Source organism: Heterodontus francisci, chromosome 19 (genome assembly GCF_036365525.1).
Source record: "Heterodontus francisci isolate sHetFra1 chromosome 19, sHetFra1.hap1, whole genome shotgun sequence".
Classification (NCBI taxonomy): domain Eukaryota; kingdom Metazoa; phylum Chordata; class Chondrichthyes; order Heterodontiformes; family Heterodontidae; genus Heterodontus; species Heterodontus francisci.
The window spans coordinates 79,733,596-79,753,727 of NC_090389.1; the positions used below are offsets into that span (position 1 = coordinate 79,733,596).

Consider the following 20,132-nt stretch of genomic DNA (forward strand, 5'->3'; position numbering starts at 1 on the left):
TTCCTTGCCAAATTTACATGCTTAATTTTTTTTGCACCAGAATGGGAGGTGGTGGAAGAGGAGAAAATAGCAAGCTTAGAATTTGCTAAATTGTAAATTAAATAGTGTAACAATTCTCCTTTCATCAAGAACATGTGTTATTAGACCAACTTGGCAAGCAAGTTTCATTTATGAAAATAAACAACTATAGTGATAAGATAGTGGATGCATTTTAGCAGCAACAGGATATTTTGCACAAATCTATTGGAAATCTTTTGAGGTGGGAACTAGATTACTGAACAAGATCCATCCATTGCATGCAATTTACTTGGATTTTCAGAAGTTCCTTGATAAAAAAAAGTAATGCATTTGAATAATATTTTGCAACATGTCCTAATGATTAAACTTAGGTGCATCGCCCTCAGGAAATTAATGAGTTGGGAGGAGTTCTGATAAGCATAATTGTATACGGTCTGTAGAAAGAAGGGGCTTGAACAAGCTTTTTTGTTTCATTCGTTTCATATTTTCAGTTCAACATTGTCTTAAATGTTGTGTGACTTACAGCTTAACTTGAGAAATGCCCCATCTTCTGTAATAGAGCTGAAATCTGAGGTGCCATAGGCATTCACCATACTGAAGTTGAATAGTTTCTTTTTACAGTTCTGTGTATTTTCTTTGGTGGTGTGCTTGGTGGGCCCATTTTCCATCTTATCATTCTCATCAGCTGCAGAACTGTCAGATTGGCTGTTTTCAGGTTCAGAACTAGTTTCTACATTATCTCCCACTACATCTTGAAGATCCATCTCCTCCTCACCTAAAGAATGTAAAACACAAAAATTAGCAGACAGAAGAAATTAGAAGTCTTAAAACAAACAAATTCACAAAACTCAGTTTCTAACATGAATTTTCAAAGCATTACTGTACCACCTAAAAACATTTGTCCTTTAAATAGAGTGCTTTCTTTTTTAAAGCACCCTCAACTAAATGCTTATTCAAGACAATCATTAGCCTTTAGTGTCTCAGGCAGGCAAAACTGTAATCCAACAATGGGCTGCCTTTAAAAAGGAGATGGTTCACGTATTTTGGAGTTGCATTCGCACAAGGCGGAAAGGTAGGACAAACAAAGCCAGAGCTCCCAGGATGATGATAGAGAATAGGATGAAGCAGAAAAAGCATGCGTATGACAGATGTCAGGGTGAAAATACAATTGAGAATCAGACTGAATATAGAAAGTTCAGAGGGGAAATGAAAAAAGTAATAAGACCAGCAAAGATAGTATGAGAAGAAACTAGCAGGTAATATTAAAGGAATGCAAAAGTCTTCTATAGGCATATAAATAGTAAAAGGAGGAGTGAGGCCAATTAGGGACCAAAAAGGTGATTTATGTAGGGAGGCAGAGAGTACAGCTGAGGTACTTAAGTACTTTGCATCTGTCTTTACCAAGGAAGATGACACTGCCAAAGTCATAGTGAAAGTGGAGGTAGTTGAAACAGTGGATGGGCTAAAAATAAAGAAGAAGTATTAGAAAGGCTGGCTGTACTTTAAGTTGATAGGTCACCAGGTGTGGATGAGATGCATCCGCAGATGCTGAGGGAAGTTAAGGGAGGAGATTGTGAAAGCACAGGCCTTAATCTTCCAATCTTCCTTAGATACAGGGGTGGTGCCAGAGGGCTGGAGAATTGCAAATGTTACATCCTTGTTCAAAAACGGGTGCAAGGACCAGGCCAGTAGTTGCGGGACTGCCAGTTTAACCTTGGTGGTGACAAAGATTTTAGAAATGATAATCTGCAAAATTAACAGTCACTTGTACAAATGTAGATTAATTAAGGAAAGCCAACAGAAATTTGTCAAAAGCAAATAGTGTTTAACTAACTTGATTGACTTTTTTGATGAGGTGACAGAGGGTTTTTGAGGGTAAAGCGGTTGATGTGGTGCACCTGTACGACTAAAAGGCATATGATAAAATGCCACACATCAGCTGGTCACAAAGTTTATTCCATGGGCTCTAAAGGGACAGTGGCAGTATGGATATAAAGTTGGCTGAGTGACAAGAAAGAGAGAGCATTGGTTAACAGTTGTTTTGCAGACTGGAGGAAGGTATACAGTGAGGTTCCCCAGGAGTCAGTACTAGGACCCCTGCTTTTCTTGATCTATACTAATGACCTAGACTTGGATGTGCAGTGCACAGTTTCAAAATATGCAGCTGACACAAAACGTGAAAGCATTGTGAACTCTGAGCATAGTGATAGACTTCAAGAGGTCATAGACAAGCTGATGGAATGGGTGGACACATAGCAGATGAAATTTAATGCAGAGAAGTGTAGGAAGAATGTAGGAAGAACGAGGCGATGCAATATAAAATAAAAGATACAATCTAAAAGGGGTGCAGGAGAAGAGGTTCCTGGGGGTGTTATGTGCACAATCGCTGAAGGTGGCAGGGAAAGTTGAGAAAGTGGAAAAAGACAGTAGGAGATTATGGTGAACCTTTATAATATACTGGTTTGGCCTCAACTGCAGTACTGTGTCCACTTCTGGGCACCACACTTTAGGAAGGATGAGACGGCATTAGAGAGGGAGAATGGTTCCAGGGATGAGGCACATCAGTTATGTGGATAGACTGGAGAAGCCGGAGCTGTTCTCCCTAGAGGAGAAGATTGAGAGGAAATTTGATAAAGGTGTTCAAAATCATGAAGGGTCTGGAAGAGCAGATAGGGAAAAACTATTTCCATAGGTGGAAGGATCCAAGAACCAGAGGACACGGATCTAAGGTGAATGGCAAAAGAACCACAGATGACATGAGGATAATTTTTTTTTATGCCGTGTGTATTTAGGATCTGAAATGCACTGCCTGAGAGTTTGATGGAAGCAGATTCAACTATGGCTTTCAAAAGGGAACTGGATAATTATCTGAAGAGAAAAAATTTGCAGGGCTATGGAAAAAGGCAGTGGAGTAAGACTAGTTGAGCTTCATCTGAAAGAAGACACCTTCAACAGTACAGTACACCCTCGGTACTGCAATGGAGAATCAGGCTTGATTTTTGCGCTCAAGTCTTGGGGCGGGACTTGAACCCACACATTCTGACTCAGAAGTAAGAGTGCTACCAACTGAGCCACGGCAGACACACAAAGGAGTCAGATTGCTACTGTAACGATCACTTGGTTCCTGGTTTGTAGTAATTTTCAATTTGGGAATTGAATTTTTTTAAGCAACACACATGAAAACACCTGGTTTGAGAAGCTGGTGGCTACAAATTAAAGAGACCCCCATGTTTATTTAGTAAGGTCATCATAGGGAAGCGTGAAGACCCTACACAATGGGAACCTCTCTGAACTTCTTGATGTAGACGGTTTGTCTACAGCTGTCTCAGTCAGGGGTTTAAATTAGTCATATGATTTCCCAGAACAAAAAGATTGGAGTTGGAAATAATTAGTTTAAATTGCTATCTGGGCATCCCACATTGCTATGAAGATAAATGATGCAGGGGGTGCCTGTTGGGTTTCCGATCTGTATGCTTGCTGACACAGTCAGTCAGTTGGCATCTGAAAAGTTGTTGGCTTCAGACAAGCAGTTGGCTTTTGGAAGCCAGTTGGACTCAGGAGCAAAGAGGCCATTGGGAACCAGGGGTGTTTCTTTTTTTGAGTAAGGCCCGTGCTCAAGCTGGGAAGTCCAGATTCGGGAGATCTGATACCTCAGAAGATAGCTAAGGAATTAAGAAAATCGAAGTGAATTCTTAACGGCTGTGGTACACTTTGGATTGGTCCCAGTAGAAGTGAACAAGCTGCTAAGATCCTGTAACGTATAGGGGACTTCTTCGGGTAGAGGCAACAGTCAAATTGGAGTGTTCTGTTGACATTTGGGCTTGAAGTATACATGTTCTGTTCAGATTTTAAGCTTAAAATATGTGTTTCCAAATTGTTAGTAGCGATTTTCTTTGTTCAACTCTTGTAAATTTTTTTTTGTTTAAAACGTGAAATCTTGTGGAATAATTCTTTCAGCAATAACTGGGAATTTGACTTTTTTAAAAATTGTTGTTAACGGTCCCTAATGGGATCGTAACACTATAAACACAAATATGAATTCAACTTCAGTTCAAACATACAAAAAGCCAATCGTCATCATGCAAATGGTGTGTAAAAATGTACGTAAACCACAGATGTCATGTATTTCACCCAATCCAAAACTATTCCTACTGCCCACACTCTAGGCATAGCCTTGCATTTTCCTCTGCTTCAAACATTTATTCAGCTTTCCTTTAAAATGTGAAACAATGACTACACTTCAAAAGTATCTCATTGGCTATAAAGCACTTTAGGATGTTAAGGTCATGAAAGGCGCTATATAAATGCAAGTTGTTTCTTTGAAAAAAAAATTACCAGCCAGACTCGCTTTTGAACAAGACTAATCCTAGTTCAAGCAGAAGCAAAAAGTACAAAAGCACTGTTTGTGCCGGCAAGAACACACAAGAAATAGGAGGAGTGGACCAAAAGGCCCATCGAGCCTGCTCTGCCATTCACTATGGTCATGGCTGATTTTAGGCTTCAACTCCACTTTTCCGCCTGCTCGCCATATCCCTCGATTCCAAGTTTCCCCGAAGCAAGTTTTCTTTCTTTCAATGATTCCCTGTGGCAAAGCATTACATGCTCCAATAATTCTCAGAGTAAAGAAATTTTTCAAAATCTCTCTGCTCACTGAATTTTAAATTGATGACCCCTCATCAAAGACTCCCAAGGCCAAAGGAGATGTCTTCCCCTGAAAACGCGAGAATTTTAAAATCCTTTGTTAAATCTCTTTGCTTCTTCTGCTCTCGTGGGAACAGTCCCATTTGGCTCCTTACAACTACAGTTTTCCATCATCTCTATTGCTGAGTAAAATTTCTCAATCTGGACTGACAAAACATTTTAAAAAACTGAATTAATTTAATGTTTAGGCCGAAAGTTTTACCAGTGTGCTGGCAGAATAATGTATTACACCATACTGCGCCTCAGAGTGTCTAATTTCATCGGGGCTAGGGAAGAATGGCAGGGACAATGAAACTAAGCTGCTCATGCAGTAACTGTTATTGCCTCCCAGTCAATGGATACAATTTTCATCACAGGAAGACACAACATTCTGGGAAGACACATTTCATCTTGCTACCTCAACAAATTATATATCTTACTGCTTTTTAGAATTAGATATCCTGTTTGTTATCCAATATAGGCTGCATTGGCTGACAAGGCAACCACTAGGTGGCATAGTAATAGCACATGTGCAAATGCAGCCTCTTCTACTGAAACATCATTGTCTGCGACATCTCAGGCAGCTGCCAGTAATAAAGATGGCTCTGCGCAATTTATCACAAAAAAAACAAATTCAACCCGAAAATCCCCTCAATGGTTGCCACCGCCGCCTTCATCCCACCAACAGTCTCTTGCTCCCTTCTGCCATTGCGCTCCTCCCGCCCACATCACCCCCCACCGGCCAGTCTTCTCCCCCACCCCACTTCACAACTCGCACCAGGCCTCCCCGCTTTTCGCTTACCCACCCACCCCGCTCTCTGGCCGCTCGCTACCTGCTTCCCCTGCTCCATCTCCAGCTGCCAGCTCCAGGCTGCGCCACTTCCCTCCTCTTGGCCACTCGCTCCCATGTTTGATTGTTCCCAGCTGCGCCTCCCGAAGAAGCAAGGTGGGCCACGAGGGGTGACAAGGCAACGTGGGAGCAAGTGGCCAAGAGGAAGGAACCGGCGTGGCCTGGAGCTAGCAGCTGGAAAGGTGGGGGGTGGGTGGGAGAAGCAGGGAGCGAGCGGCTGGAGAGCGAGGTGGGTGGGGAAGCGGGGAACAATTGGCCGCAGTGGGTGGGGAGCAGTGGTGAGGTCTGAAGTGAGCAGCTGGGGGGAGGAGGAGGGGGGGGAAGAGGGGAAAAAACGTTGAGGGCGGGAGTGAATGGCTGAGAGGCGGGAAGCGGGGAGACCGGCCAGTGGGCCGGGAGCGAGTGGCTGAGGGAAGGCATGGTGGGGATCGAGCAGGGTGAAGCAGCAAATGAAGCAGGGATGGTGGGAGAGAGCGGGGTACTGTTCGGGTGAATGGAGATGGGTGAATGGGTGAGGATATCATTGCGCGGTGACATCATGTGCGCACTCATACTGGAAAGCTGGCAAATATTCGGGGCATGCATTGATGATACCTGCGATTGCTCCGCGCATGCTCTGCGTTGTCAGGGGTCACATTGTAAAATATATCTAGGTTAATGCAGAATAGTCTAACAGTACCTTCACCATTAATACCATTTGGCTCACTGGACGGGCCATTGTCTATGTTCTGGCTTCCAGAGTTACTGCTTTCACACATTTCCTTGCCCGTTTGTTTCACGTACCGGCTGAAATTAAAAAGAAAATTGAATTGATGTATTTTTACTAGGCCAATTATGTTAAGTTTACAATATGAAGTAAAATATGCTTTAATTGGAATCCCAGTTAAAATTTAAAATGAACCAGTTCTGATGAAAGGTGACAGTCTTGAAACATTAAATCTGTTTCTCTCTTCACGGATGCTGGCAGACCTCCTGTGTATTTCCGACACTTTCTGTTTTTAATTCCAGGGTGTCACATTTAATGGCCATTCAAAAGTAACAGCAAATTTGGTCTCTGCTGATATTCACATTCAGATACCAGTTTTCTAAACTTAACTGGCTTTGTGCATTAACACCAAGCAAGAGTAAAATGCTTGGTCACACCTATTTCCAGATGCCAAACCAAAAGGAGCACTGAGTGTCTGTTGAGTTGAATGGCCCACATAATCCTCCTGGTTAGAATTTTCTTCTCTCTCAGAGGAGGCAAGGGACTGATCTCTTTAAAAGAAAAATTCACCAGAACACTTTGTAATATGGATCACAAAATTAATTTGCAACTTAAAAAAATGGTTTGTAGATGAGATTTATGGCTATATGGCTGCAGTGTAGTAATTAGAAAGACATCATCATCCAGCCTGCAGGGATGTTTCCAGATCATGGCAGCGAGCTAGCTACAAAGTAGCAGTGTCACTAAGCTATGGGAATGGGCCCAATAGAATTGCACTGGTCAATCTAATTCACTGTCTCAAGCTGTTCCGCCATTATCACTGATCTGTAACCACCAGTATGTTTCCCTAGTGTTACATGTTATGTTTATGCCGGGTTGCTGGATATCTGATTTATCTCAGAGCACTGCAGATATCACACTTGTATGAAATCACAAACTGGTTTATTTACAGCTCTTTAAATTATATTAGTTCTTATACGATTGCAGTACATGTCTCCTCATAGCAGCTACTGTGTTTTCTGGAGAAGATCCAAGCTGTGTGTTTTAGTTTACCTTTTAACTCAAACTCCACCCATCGGCTTAAACAAGCAAACACAGTGAATACAGATAAATGGACAGACTAACACTCAAACCCAGATCAATCACTACATTAAATACCAAAATGCTTTCTGCAGACATCAAGTTTGGAAGAACAAAACTGCATGGATGTTTTTCCCCCACATTCAAGTGGACATAGTACACAAACATCTCAATCCTGTTACACTTATCCTGAAATCTAAGCTGCATTGCAATGGACAAAACAAACAGACAAAACTCTGCTACAAATGTCCTGTGAAGGAAGCTGCTGAGAATGCACTACAGGGTCAAAGACGAATGGTTTCTGAAAGGAAATTTCTTAAAATTTGGGTTTGTGAACACTATATAGATTGGGAGATGGGAGACACTGTGGACCAAATCTCACAAGCTCCATCTGCACTCTTGGGACAAAGCTTGGAATAAATAAAAAGTCCTTCTAGTCATCAAGTGTCCTCCTTCCCAAAATTGTACTCTTAAGCCCCACTCCGCGACTCCATGCTTTATCTCGGCTGACGTTAGAATGTAGCAGCTGCTGTCCTTCAGACCAGATGCTAAGCCAAGACCCAGTTTACATGCTCGATTAGCTCAAGTCGATAGTAAAAATCTGATAACAGGAGGAGCAAGGAGGCCTTCAATTTCTCTGGCCACCATTCCTTCCTCAACCAAGACAACCAAACAGATTATGTGGTTATTCATCTTGCTGGAGTTTATGGAATCCTGCCGTGCACAATTGGCCTGCATAACAGTAACTGCAGTTCAAAGTAACTAACTGCATGCGTAGCGAGTCCAAAGCATGTTAAATGCACACCTTTTTAAATAGTCAACCATACTCAGTTCTCCATTTTTCAAAGCTGGCCATGATGCTTTTCAAAAGTGATTATCTCTGTGGTCCCAACAAATCATTTTGATCAACTAATTTATTCATAACAGTCTGACTCAACAGTGACAGGAATATTTGGAGGCTAGGTGGCAAATTTAAATATTCAATGCCTACTTAAATTTCAAGAGAGCAGGCTCTGCAGAGAAACTGGATGTACCTTACATTATAAAAATATGGGACTATTAAAGTATCTTAGTGCTAATTAGGTCCCAGTAATTTTCTTTTTAAAAACTGGTGAATTTAAAATTATTGGCACAAGTGTATTCTTGTAAGCAGAACCTTGGTTTACAGCAAATCAGTAAAATTTTGATTTTAATACATGGTTTATGGGATTTTGCCAGTGGTCGAAGCATACCAATCTGCAATTTCATTCAATTTTCTCTGAAATCTGAGAACCAGCAGCCTTGCTCTTGACTAATCAGATCCTCATGCATGTCAGATATTTGGTTACAGTCGTACAGCGGTTATAGTATTGAACTGGCAATGCAGAGATGATATATTCATGGCAATTTGTGAAACTGAATTCAGTAACTCTGGTATTTTGTGGGCGAGCATTCGAAAAACGACTGTGAAAGCAGTTAGAAGAATGAGAGCTGATTTTATTGAAACAGACAAGATCCTGAGGGGGACTTGACAGGTGGATGCTGAGAGGATGTTTCCCTTTGTGGGGGAGTCTAGGACTAGGGGACTCAGATAAAAAATGTGTGGACTTCCATTTAAGACTGAGATGAGGAGAATTTTTTTCTCTCAGAGGGTCATTAGTCTGTGGAATTCTCTTCCCCAGAGAGCAGTGGAGCTGGGTCATTGAATATATTCAAGGCTGAGTTAGGTTGATTTTTGATCAACAAGGGAGTCAAGGGGGGACAGACAGGAAAGTGGAGTTCAGGCCACAATCAGATCAGCCACGATCTTATCAAATGGCAGATCTGGGTCAAGGGACCGAACGGCCTACTCCTGCTGCTAATTCTTGTGTTCAGTTGGCTTGTTATAAAAACCAAGTGGTTCACTTCAGAGAACGGAAACTGCCACACCTACCTGGTCTGGTTTATATATAATCCACTGGCTGATTATAGGCTAGCAAATCATGTAATTGTCAGGGCACCAACAGATAGACAATAACGGCATTGTACACAAGTTTAGAACAAATTAAAAAAAATTGTTCCACATTATTATATAAAGACTAAAATAAAAGCAAAATACTGCGGATGCTGGAAATCTGAAACAAAAACAAGAAATGCTGGAATCACTCAGCAGGTCTGGCAACATCTGTGGAAAGAGAAGCAGAGTTAACGTTTCGGGTCAGTGACCCTTCTTCGGAACTGACAAATATTAGAAAAGTCACAGATTATAAACAAGTGAGGTGGGGGTGGGGCAAGAGATTACAAAGGAGAAGGTGCAGATTGGACCAGGCCAAATAGCTGACCAAAAAGGTCACGGAGAAAAGGCAAACAATATGTTAATGGTGTGTTGAAAGACAAAGCATTAGTACAGATTAGGTGTTAATACACTGAATATTGAACAGCAGCAAGTGCAAACCTGAAGAAAAACAACCTGAAAAAAAACAGTGGGTAAGCAAACTGAACAAACTAAGATGAAATGAAATAAATGCAAAAAAAGATTGTAAAAAATGTAAAAAGGAATGTAAAAATAAGGAAGAAAAAATAACTAAAAATGAAAGTAAAATGGGGGGCTGTCATGCTCTGAAATTATTGAACTCAATGTTTAGTCCGGCAGGCTGTAGTGTGCCTAATCGGTAGATGAGATGCTGTTCCTCGAGCTTGCGTTGATGTTCACTGGAACACTGCAGCAATCCCAGGACAGAGATGTGAGCATGAGAGCAGGGGGGAGTGTTGAAAAGGCAAGCAACCGGAAGCTCAGGGTCCTGCTTGCAGACTGAGCGGAGATGTTCCGCAAAGCGGTCACCCAGTCTGCGCTTGGTCTCCCCAATGTAGAGGAGACCACACTGTGAGCAGCGAATACAGTATACTACATTGAAAGAAGTACAAGTAAATCGCTGCTTCACCTGAAAGGAGTGTTTGGGGCCTGGGATAGTGAGGAGAGAGGAGGTAAATGGGCAGGTATTACACCTCCTGCGATTGCAGGGGAAGGTGCCCTGGGACGGGGAAGAGGTGGTGGGGGTAATGGAGGAGTGGACCAGGGTGTCGCGGAGGGAACGATCCCTTCGGAATGCTGACAGGGGAAGGGAGGGGAAGATGCGACTGGTAGTGGCATCACGCTGGAGGTGGCGAAAATGGCGGAGGATGATCCTTTGGATATGGAGGCTGATGGGATGAAAAGTGAGGACAAGGGGAACCCTGTCACGGTTCTGGGAGGGAGGGGAAGGGGTGAGGGTAGAGGTGCGGGGAATGGGTCGGACACGGTTGAGGGCCCTGTCAACCACAGTGGGGGGAAATCCTCGGTTGAGGAAAAAGGAGGTCATATCAGAAGCACTGTCATGGAAGGTAGCATCATCAGAGCAGATGCGTCGGAGACGGAGAAACTGGGAGAATGGAATGGAGTCCTTACAGGAGGTAGGGTGTGAAGAAGTGTAGTCGAGGTAGCTGTGGGAGTCAGTGGGCTTATAATGGATATTGGTAGACAACCTATCCCCAGAGATGGAGACAGAGAAGTCGAGGAAGGGAAGGGAAGTGTCAGAGATGGACCATGTAAAGGTGAGAGAAGGGTGGAAATTGGAAGCAAAGTTGATAAAGTTTTCTAGTTCGGGGCGGGAGCAGGAAACGGCACCGATACAGTCATCAATGTACCGGAAAAAGAGTTGGGGGAGGGGGCCTGAGTAGGACTGGAACAAAGAATGCTCGACATATCCCACAAAAAGACAGGCATAACTAGGACCCATGCGGGTACCCATAGCGACAGCTTTTACTTGAAGGAAGTGCATGGAGTTGAAGGAGAAGTTGTTCAATGTGAGAACAAGTTCAGCCAGGCGGAGGAGGGTGGTGGTGGATGGGGACTGGTTGGGCCTCTGTTCCAGGAAGAAGCGGAGAGCCCTCAAACCATCCTGGTGGGGGATGGAGGTGTAGAGCGATTGGACATCCATAGTGAAGAGGAGGCGGTTGGGACCAGGAAACTGGAAATTGTCAAAATGACGTAGGGCGTCAGAAGAGTCACGGATGTAGGTGGGAAGAGACTGGACCAGCGGAGAAAAGACAGAGTCTAGATAGGAAGAAATAAGTTCAGTGGGGCAGGAGCAGGCTGAAACAATGGGTCTGCCGGGACAGTCCCGTTTGTGGATTTTGGGAAGGAGGTAGAAGCGGGCTGTCTGGGGTTGTGAGACTATGAGGTTGGAAGCCGTAGAGGGAAGATCTCCAGAGGCGATGAGGTCAGTGACAGTCCTCTGGACAGTGGCTTGATGTTCGGTGGTGGGGTCATGGTCCAGAGGGAGGTAGGAAGAAGTGTCCGTGAGTTGGCGTTGAGCTTCTGCAAGGTAGAGGTCGGTACGCCATACAACAACAGCACCACCCTTGTCTGCAGGTTTGATGACCATGTCGGGGTTAGACCTGAGAGAACGGAGTGCCTCAAGTTCAGAGGGGGAAAGGTTAGAGTGAGTGAGGGGGGGCAGAGAAATTGAGACGACCAATGTCTCGCCGACAGTTTTCAATGAAGAGTTATATAAAGACTGTTGACTATTTCATTTTCCCCTGATGAGTGAACATGCAATTGAAGACTTAAATGCCTGTACAACTTAAAAACATGAAGTATTTGGAACTGCAGCTTACCACTACAAACAGACCAACACTACTACACTCATCAGGAACTGGAAACTTATACATTCATAAATAACAGTTAATATGCCAGACATTTATGCAATTGTGAAGAGAGATGTAACAATGGTCAATTATTTTAAAAGGAGCCCATCAACTATAAAGGGCTTTTAACACTAGAATCACAACAAAAATGACATTTCTGTTCAAGTGTGTAAAAACAAACTGAGCAAAACATAGCACTCGAAGGATTTCTCCTCCCCCCCCAATTTCAATAAATGATATTAGTAAACTTACGAAATTCGTGCTAGAATTAGTTCATACAGGTTATCCACAGTAAGATTATCCTTGGGAACAGAGACCAATAAAGGCTGACCAAATAGAATAGTGCCAGCAGGTGTACTTGAGGATCGCATTCTTTTCTCACGAAAGTAAACTGGTAGATTGATGCATTTTGAACTTTCAGAGTCTTCTTCTCTAACAGCTGGGACCTCATAACTGTAAAATACAAGGAAGAGATCAGCAGCTGCAAGAAAATAAACTTCATATAGAAATAAAGAACACAAAGATGTAAACAGTTACAGAACATTATATCGTAGAATTGACTGGCAAGACTTAGGTTTTATCCCCCCACAATTCAGCATTATGTTGAGCTACTACAGCAAGGAGTTGTCTCCAAGCTACTCTCAAACTTGCTAACCAGCTGTGGGAACACTCTAGTAGTTTGGAGGATGCCTTAAAGACAGAAAGAAAGAAAAACAAAAGGTACATTATACTCTCTGCCATGAGATTCATAAAAAGGCTCCACCCAAAAGGTCTCAACTCACACTGGCACTGACACACCTTTGGTGGCACAAGGCCCAACTAATCACCTCTGTCCTCAAAAGACACTTCAGTTAAGGGCACTGGATAGCAAGAACTAGAAACAACCCTGTGATATATTGTTCCCTGCACAGATAGTTAACTTAGTTAGATTTTTGTTCGAATTGAGTGTTTCCTGGTTGGTATGGCTCAATTTCACATACCCCACTAAAATCACTAGGGTAACCTACCAATGGATTTAGAAAATATTATTTAGCATTGCTGAAAAAGAGAGACACGTTGTCGAAGCTTCTCATCCTGCACTTATCAGGACAGATGCAAGAATGCCAAATTTCAAAGGGAGCAACAATCTATACTGCATGAGAGAAGGATGCTGACTGGTTGGCAAGTTGACTCTGATTGATTGAGGCATTGCCATGGAGAATGCACCAGGGAACTACTGTCCTCCACACTTTGTTTAATTCAAAAAGGCACAACGCCTGGACACGTTCCTTTTGCCTGCAGAGGACAGGTCCCTGAGTATGAATATATGTAGCTTCTAGCAAGTGTAAGTGAGCCATATTGCGAGCTCGACTGATAATCTTACATTGGTTGTTAGTGCAATTCTTAGCACACGCAGCATTGTTCAGCAAGTGTTGTCTAATTGTGGAATCACCTCTGATGTTAGATATAAGTAAATATTCTATTAGTTATAGATAAAAATATTCTTCACAAAGCAATTGAAAAATATTAAATTTTAACTAATTAAAGTTAATGCACTTTTTTATCGACTCATGAATTGTTAAAGCGTTTTCCACAAAGCAAAATTAAAGCCTGCAAAGATCTAGACCAATGCTTGCACTAAGCAGCATAGGCATGCAGCAATCCAGAACATACCACACAGTGCACCAAACAGGCTGTACAGCAACCTTAAAGGGACTGTGCAGACAATAAACAGGCTGCACACAACAAAGAAAAATTAGAAGGAACATTGATATAAACAATATGAGCTACAAATTACTTCTGTCACCATTTATAGATGTGGTCACCCCACAGCTTAACAGTATGCAGGGAGAGAGGGAATGGGTGACCACCAGATAGTCAAAAAGAATCAGGCTGGTAGTTCAGGAGACCCGAGTGTATCGCACTCTCCAACAGGTATTCAGTTCCGAATACTGAGGAAAGTGATGCTTCACCTGGGGAGTGCAGCCACAGCCAAATCCATGGCACCATGGGTGGCTCAGCTGCGCAGGAGGGTACAAGGAAGACTGGAAGAGACATATTGATAAATGATTCAATAGTCGGGGAACAGACAGAGATTTCTGCGGGCGTGAATCCAGAATGATATGTTGCCTCCCTGATGCCAGGGTCAATGATGTCACTGAGTGGCTGCAGAGCATCCTGAAGGGGGACGGTGAACAGCTGGCAGTCGTGGTCCACATCGGAACCAACGACATAGGTAGAAAGAGGGATGTGGTCTTGCAGTCAGAATTTAGGGAGTGAGGTAAGAAATTAGCAAGCAGGACCTCAAAAGTAGTGATCTCCGGATTATTCCCAGTGCATGGCAGGATAAGACAGATGAATGCGTGGCTGGAAAGATGATGCGGGGGGAGGGCTTCAGATTCCTGGGACATTGGGACTGGCTCTGGGGAAAAGACAGTGTCACTGCTTAATACACAAGGCCATTTGTATGTCAATGTGGCAGTGCGGCATTTAATTAGATGTATTGATATACCATTCTGCAAATTCAATTCCAAATTCATGTATAAAAGTTGCATATAATGATTTTGCAGTGAAATAGTGAGATGGGACCTGTATAGGCCAGATGGGTTCCACCTGAACAGAGCCGGGACGGAGTTCCTTGCGGGACGTTTTGCTAGTGCAGTTGAGAGAGGTTTAAACTAGCTTGGCAGGGGGGTGTGGACCTGAGGGTAGACTCAGCTGGGACAAAATCAGAAATTAAAATGGAAGGCAGAAAATTAATGGATGAGTCTGGAAGACAGAGGAAACAAAGGTTAGAAAATAACAAAAAAAGAGTCTGGCAGTGCTCAAGGGTAACTATTTCAATGCAAGGAGTATAGCATATAAAGCAGATGAGCGGAGGGCACAGATAAACACGTGGCAGTATGATGGTATAGCTATTACAGAAACATGGCTTAAGGAGGGACAGGAATGGCAGCTCAACGCTCCTGGTTACAGTGTTTTCAGACACGATAGGGAGGGGGATAAGAAAGGAGGGGGAGTGGGAATTTTGGTCAAGGAAACTATTACAGCCGTGAGGAGGGATGATATGTTGGAAGGTTCATCAATGAAGCTATATGGATTGAGCTAAGGAACAAAAAAGGAGTAATCAAACTGGTCGGAGTGTACTACAGACCCCCAAACAGTCAGAGGGAGATAGAAGAGCAGATATGGAGGCAAATCTCTGAGAAGTGCAAAAACAATAGGACAATAATCATAGGGGATTTTAATTACCCCAATATTAACTGGAATAAGTTTTAGTATGAAAGGAATTGAGGGAGCAGAATTCTTGAGGTGCATTCAGGAGAATGTTTTTGCCCAGTATGTAGAAAGTCCAAGAGAGGGTGCAGTTTTAGACTTAGCTTTAGGAAATGAAGATGGGCAGGTGGAAGGAGTGGCAGTGGGAGAACACTTTGGTGGTGGTGATCATAATTCAGTCATTTTAACATAATTATGGAAAAGGACAGAGATAGAACAGGAGCTCGAGTTCTCAACTGGGGCAAGGCCAATTTTACTGAGGCATGATTTAGCGAAAGTGGACTGGAAACAGCTACTTGAAGGAAAATCAGTGTCAGAACATTCAAAGGAGAGATTCAAGAGGTTCAGGATAAACATGTTGCCACAAAGGAAAAGGGTGAGGCGGCCAAATCTAGAGCCCCATTGACGTCAAGGAGCCTATAGGGTAAGATAGGTCAGCAAAGGAAAGCTTATGTCTGACACCAAGAACTCAATACTACAGAAAGCCGAGAAGAGTATAGAAAGTGGAGGGGTGAAAACAAAAAGGAAATTAGGAAAGCAAAGAGAAGGCATGAAAGAATATTGGCAAGCAAAATCAAGTTGAACCCAAAGATGTTTTATCAATACATTAAGAGTAAGAGGATAACGAAGGAGAACGAGTAGGGCCCATAAATGACCAAAAAGGTAACCTATGGGTAGGAGCTGAAGATATTGGTATTAAAGGCCTGCTCAGGTCTGCAAATAAAACCCGCCCCGGCCAGAGTCCTTGCATTTTTTCCCGCGCCCGACCCGAACCGACCACTGGAATATAATCAACTTTATTGAAGAGGTTGTGCTCTACCTTGGATGGAATCGCTCATTGCAGACTAGCGCGGAGTGTTTCCCACCTTGAAGTCCTGGCTGTCACTGTGCCCGACCCGACCCCGACACATGTCATCGGGTCCCGTCGGGTTCGGGTCAGGTAGCCATGCTCTAATTGGTATGGTTCTTAATACGTCTGTCTTCACAAAAGAGGGGGACGATCAGATATTGTCGTTAAGGAGGAAGAGTATGAAGTATTGGATGTGATAAACATAGGGAGAGAGGGAGTATTAATGGGATTAGCATCCTTGAAAGTTGATAAATCACCAGGGCCAGACGAAATATATCTTAGGCTGTTAAAAGAAGCAAGAGAGGAAATAGCAGAGGGTCTGGCCATCATTTTCCAGTCCTCACTGGATACAGGTGTGGTGCCGGAGGATTGGAGAATTATTAACCTTGTACCTCTGTTTAAAAAGGGAGCAAAGGATAGACCGAATAATTACAGGCCAGTCAGTCTAACCTCAGTCGTGGGCAAATTATTGGAATCTATTCTGAGAGACAGGATAAACTGTTACAGGTTAATCAAGGACAGTCAACATGGATTTGTTAAGGGAAGATCTTGTTTGACCAACTTGATCGAATTTTTTGAAGTAACAAGGAAGATAGATGAGGGCAGTGCAGTTGATGTGGTCTACATGGATTTTAGCAAGGCTTTTGACAAGGTCCCACATGTTGGACTGGTTAAAAAAAACTCCCATGGGATCCAGGGAAATGCAGCAAGGTGGATACAAAATTGGCTCAGTGGCAGGAAACAAAGGGTAACTGTTGATGGCTGTTTTAGCGACTGGAGGGCTGTTTCCAGTGGCGTTCCACAGCGCTCAGTACTGGGTGCCCTCCTTTTTGTGGTGTATATTAACGATTTGGACGTAAATGTAGGGGGCATGAAGTTTGCAGACGACACAAAGATTGGCCGTGTGGTAGATAGCGAGGAGGATAGCTGCAGGAGGATATTGATGGTCTGGTCAGATGGGCAAAAAAGTGGCAAATAGAATTCAACTTGGAGAAGTGTGAGGTGATGCATTTGGGGAGGTCAAACAAGGCAAAAGGAATACATGATTAATGGGAAAATACTGAGAAGTGTAGAGGAAGTAAGGGACCTTGAAGTGAATGTCCACAAATCCCTTAAGGTAGCAGGACAGGCTGATAAGGTGGTTAAGTAGGCATATGGAATCCTTTCCTTTATTAGCTGAGGTGTAGAATACAAGAGTAGGGAGGTTATGCTGGAACCGTATAACTCATTGGTTAGGCCGCAACTTGAGTACTGTGTGCAGTTCTGGTTACCTCATTACAGAAAGGATGTAATTGCACTAGAGAGGATACAGATGAGATTTACGAGGATGTTGCCAGGACGGGAAAAATGCAGCTATGAGGAAAGATTGGATAAGCTGGGGTTGTTCTTCTTGTAACAGAGAAGGCTGAGGGGAGATCTGATTGAAATGTACAAAATTTTGAGAGGTCTGGATAGAGTGGAGGTGAAGGATCCATTCACCTGAGCAGAGAGGTCAGTGACGAGGGGGCATCGATTTAAAATGATTGGTGGAAAAATTAGAGGGGAGATGAAGAAAATAATTTTCACCCAGATGGTGGTGATGGTTTGGAACTCACTGCCTGAAAGGGTAGTTGAGGCAGAGACCCTCAACTTATTCAAAAGGCGTCGGGACATGCACCTCAAGAGCCGTAAGCTGCAGGGCTACGGATCAAATGTTGGAAGGTGGGATTAGAATAGGGGAGTGTTTCTCAGCAGGCACAGACACGATGGACTAAGTGGCCTCTTACTGTGTCTTAAAACTTTCGATGACTCTATGATTCCAACATGGAAAATTGAGAGTGGAAACAGATGGCTTTTATACTTACACAAAAATATCATCCCTGTCCATAATGTGGTTTAAGGCTTCGTCTTGTCGGTATGTTTTGTGGAACCGATGATTATAAACATCGGTGACTACCATCTGAAGAAATATACAGGAGTTACACATAGCTTTGTTTTGAAGCTATAAAATAATTACATCATGAGATCAAATAAAATTACAAAGAATATGTTTGACATTGTCCTTACTTATTACATTGAAATGATGAGTTTTTTAATACTTGGAGAATAGTAACTTTTAATAGTGAAGATGTTTGGGTAAACTTAAAGTTATAGGTGAGTGAATAACAAGTTCTGGTAGTTCTTATTCCCTGTAAGTGCCACCTGAGGATAGACAAATCGCTTGAACATTCTCTCTTTATAATCAACTCCCCATCTCCCATGAAGGCAGTGAGACAATACTTGCTGGGTTGCAATTCCACAGCACCAGCAGTACTTCCCCAATTCGTGATCCTTCATGCAAGAGCCCAAGTGTTGAATGTCACCTGGATAACCATAGATAACCAATGACTGCACAAGCACAATTCTTTTAAACCAGCACAGCGGATAACAATTGTAAATGGAAGCCCTGATTGTAGCATCCTCTACATCCACCCACCACCAAAACTGTATGCCAGGTCAATTACTTTCTCATCACTGTTACTGGGTAAGATCAGCTAATAATACAACGTCCAGATGGTCTATTTAATTACTGAGCCATTTGGAAGTTAGAATTGTATCAGGATCTCACGTGAAGCATGGTAAGTAACACATCTTAACACAAAAAGATCCTTGACATTTCCAGTTCAATTTCAAATATTAAGTAAATTGGAAAAGTGCAGCAGTCTAACTGTTCAGGACCATTCGCAACTCAACAGATACTGAAGCAGTCTGCGTAGAAATGCAGCAAGACCTGGACAATAGCCAGGCTTGGGCTGATAAGTGGCAAGTAACATTCGCGCCACACAAGTGCCAGGCAATGACCATTTCCAACAAAAAAGGAGTATCTAACCATCTCCCCTTGACATTCAATGGCATTACCATCGCTGAATCCCCCACTATCAACATCCTAGGGGCTACCATTGACCGAAAACTGAACTGGAGTAGCCATATAAATACCATGGCTACAAGAGCAGGTCAGAGGCTAGGAATCCTGAGGCGAGTAACTCACCTCCTGACTCCCCAAAGCCTGTCCACAATCTACAAGGCACAAGTCAGGAGTGTGATGGAATACTCTCCACTTGCCTGGATGGGTGCAGCTCCAACAACACTCAAGAAGCTCAACACCATCCAGGACAAAGCAGCCCGCTTGATTGGCACCCCATCTACAAACATTCACTCCCTCCACCACCAACGCACAGTGGCAGCAGTGTGTACCATCTACAAGATGCACTGCAGCAATGCACCAAGGCTCCTTCGACAGCACCTTCCAAACCCGCGACCTCTACCAACTAGAAGGACAAGGGCAGCAAATACATGGGAACACCACCACCTGCAAGTTCCCCTCCAAGTCACTCACCACCCTGACTTGGAACTATATCGCCGTTCCTTCACTGTCGCTGGGTCAAAATCCTGGAACTCCCTTCCTAACAGCACTGTGGGTGTACCTACCCCGCATGGACTGCAGAGGTTCAAGAAGGCAGCTCACCACCACCTTCTCAAGGGTAATTAGGGATGGACAATAAATGCTGGCCTGGCCAGCGACGCCCACATCCCGTGAATGAATAAAAAAAAACCTAGAGAACTCTGTTTAGTTACAAAAGTAGTTACACAATTCCAGAAGTACATCTTAAACCACAGGAAAATAAACTGCCAAGTTCCACATTTTTCAACTTTTGTCTAGCACTATTTCCTTCAGCTTTGTAGCCAAATTTACAAAACCAAGGTTAAAATAGTGGAATACCGCCCTAAAATGTTTTTCGTTAATAAATTCTGGATTATAAAAAACAAGTTGAAACACAAGTACAGAATCAGATGAATTTAAAATGCTTGAACAATTTATTCAACAGATCCTATAAATTGATTCATTCAGGGTCTTAAAATAAATCCAATTGTGGTTCGAAGAATTAGATAGAGACCAAAGCAAAGATCGCAACTTTGCCGGGGCTGAAAGTGGGTCAACCCTGCTTTGACGGGTGGTGGGACCAGAAACTGCATTTTGCTGGCAGAAGCCAATTAAGTGGCGTGGGGGAAATAAAGAGAAAACAATCACG

General features: G+C 43.1%; 1 protein-coding gene across 3 annotated transcripts in view; it reads right to left on the bottom strand.

Annotated features, from left to right (window-relative positions):
- usp4 (ubiquitin specific peptidase 4 (proto-oncogene)) overlaps positions 1-20,132 on the bottom strand; it is a 126,432-nt gene that overhangs the window by 23,655 nt on the left and 82,645 nt on the right. For all 3 annotated transcript variants that reach the window (XM_068052080.1, XM_068052079.1, XM_068052078.1), the window contains 4 exons: positions 17,928-18,022; positions 12,231-12,431; positions 6,228-6,334; positions 542-793 (listed from right to left, as the gene is read on the bottom strand). In XM_068052080.1, coding sequence (XP_067908181.1) covers positions 542-793; positions 6,228-6,334; positions 12,231-12,431; positions 17,928-18,022 — 655 coding nt within the window. The remainder of the gene's footprint in view (positions 1-541; positions 794-6,227; positions 6,335-12,230; positions 12,432-17,927; positions 18,023-20,132) is intronic.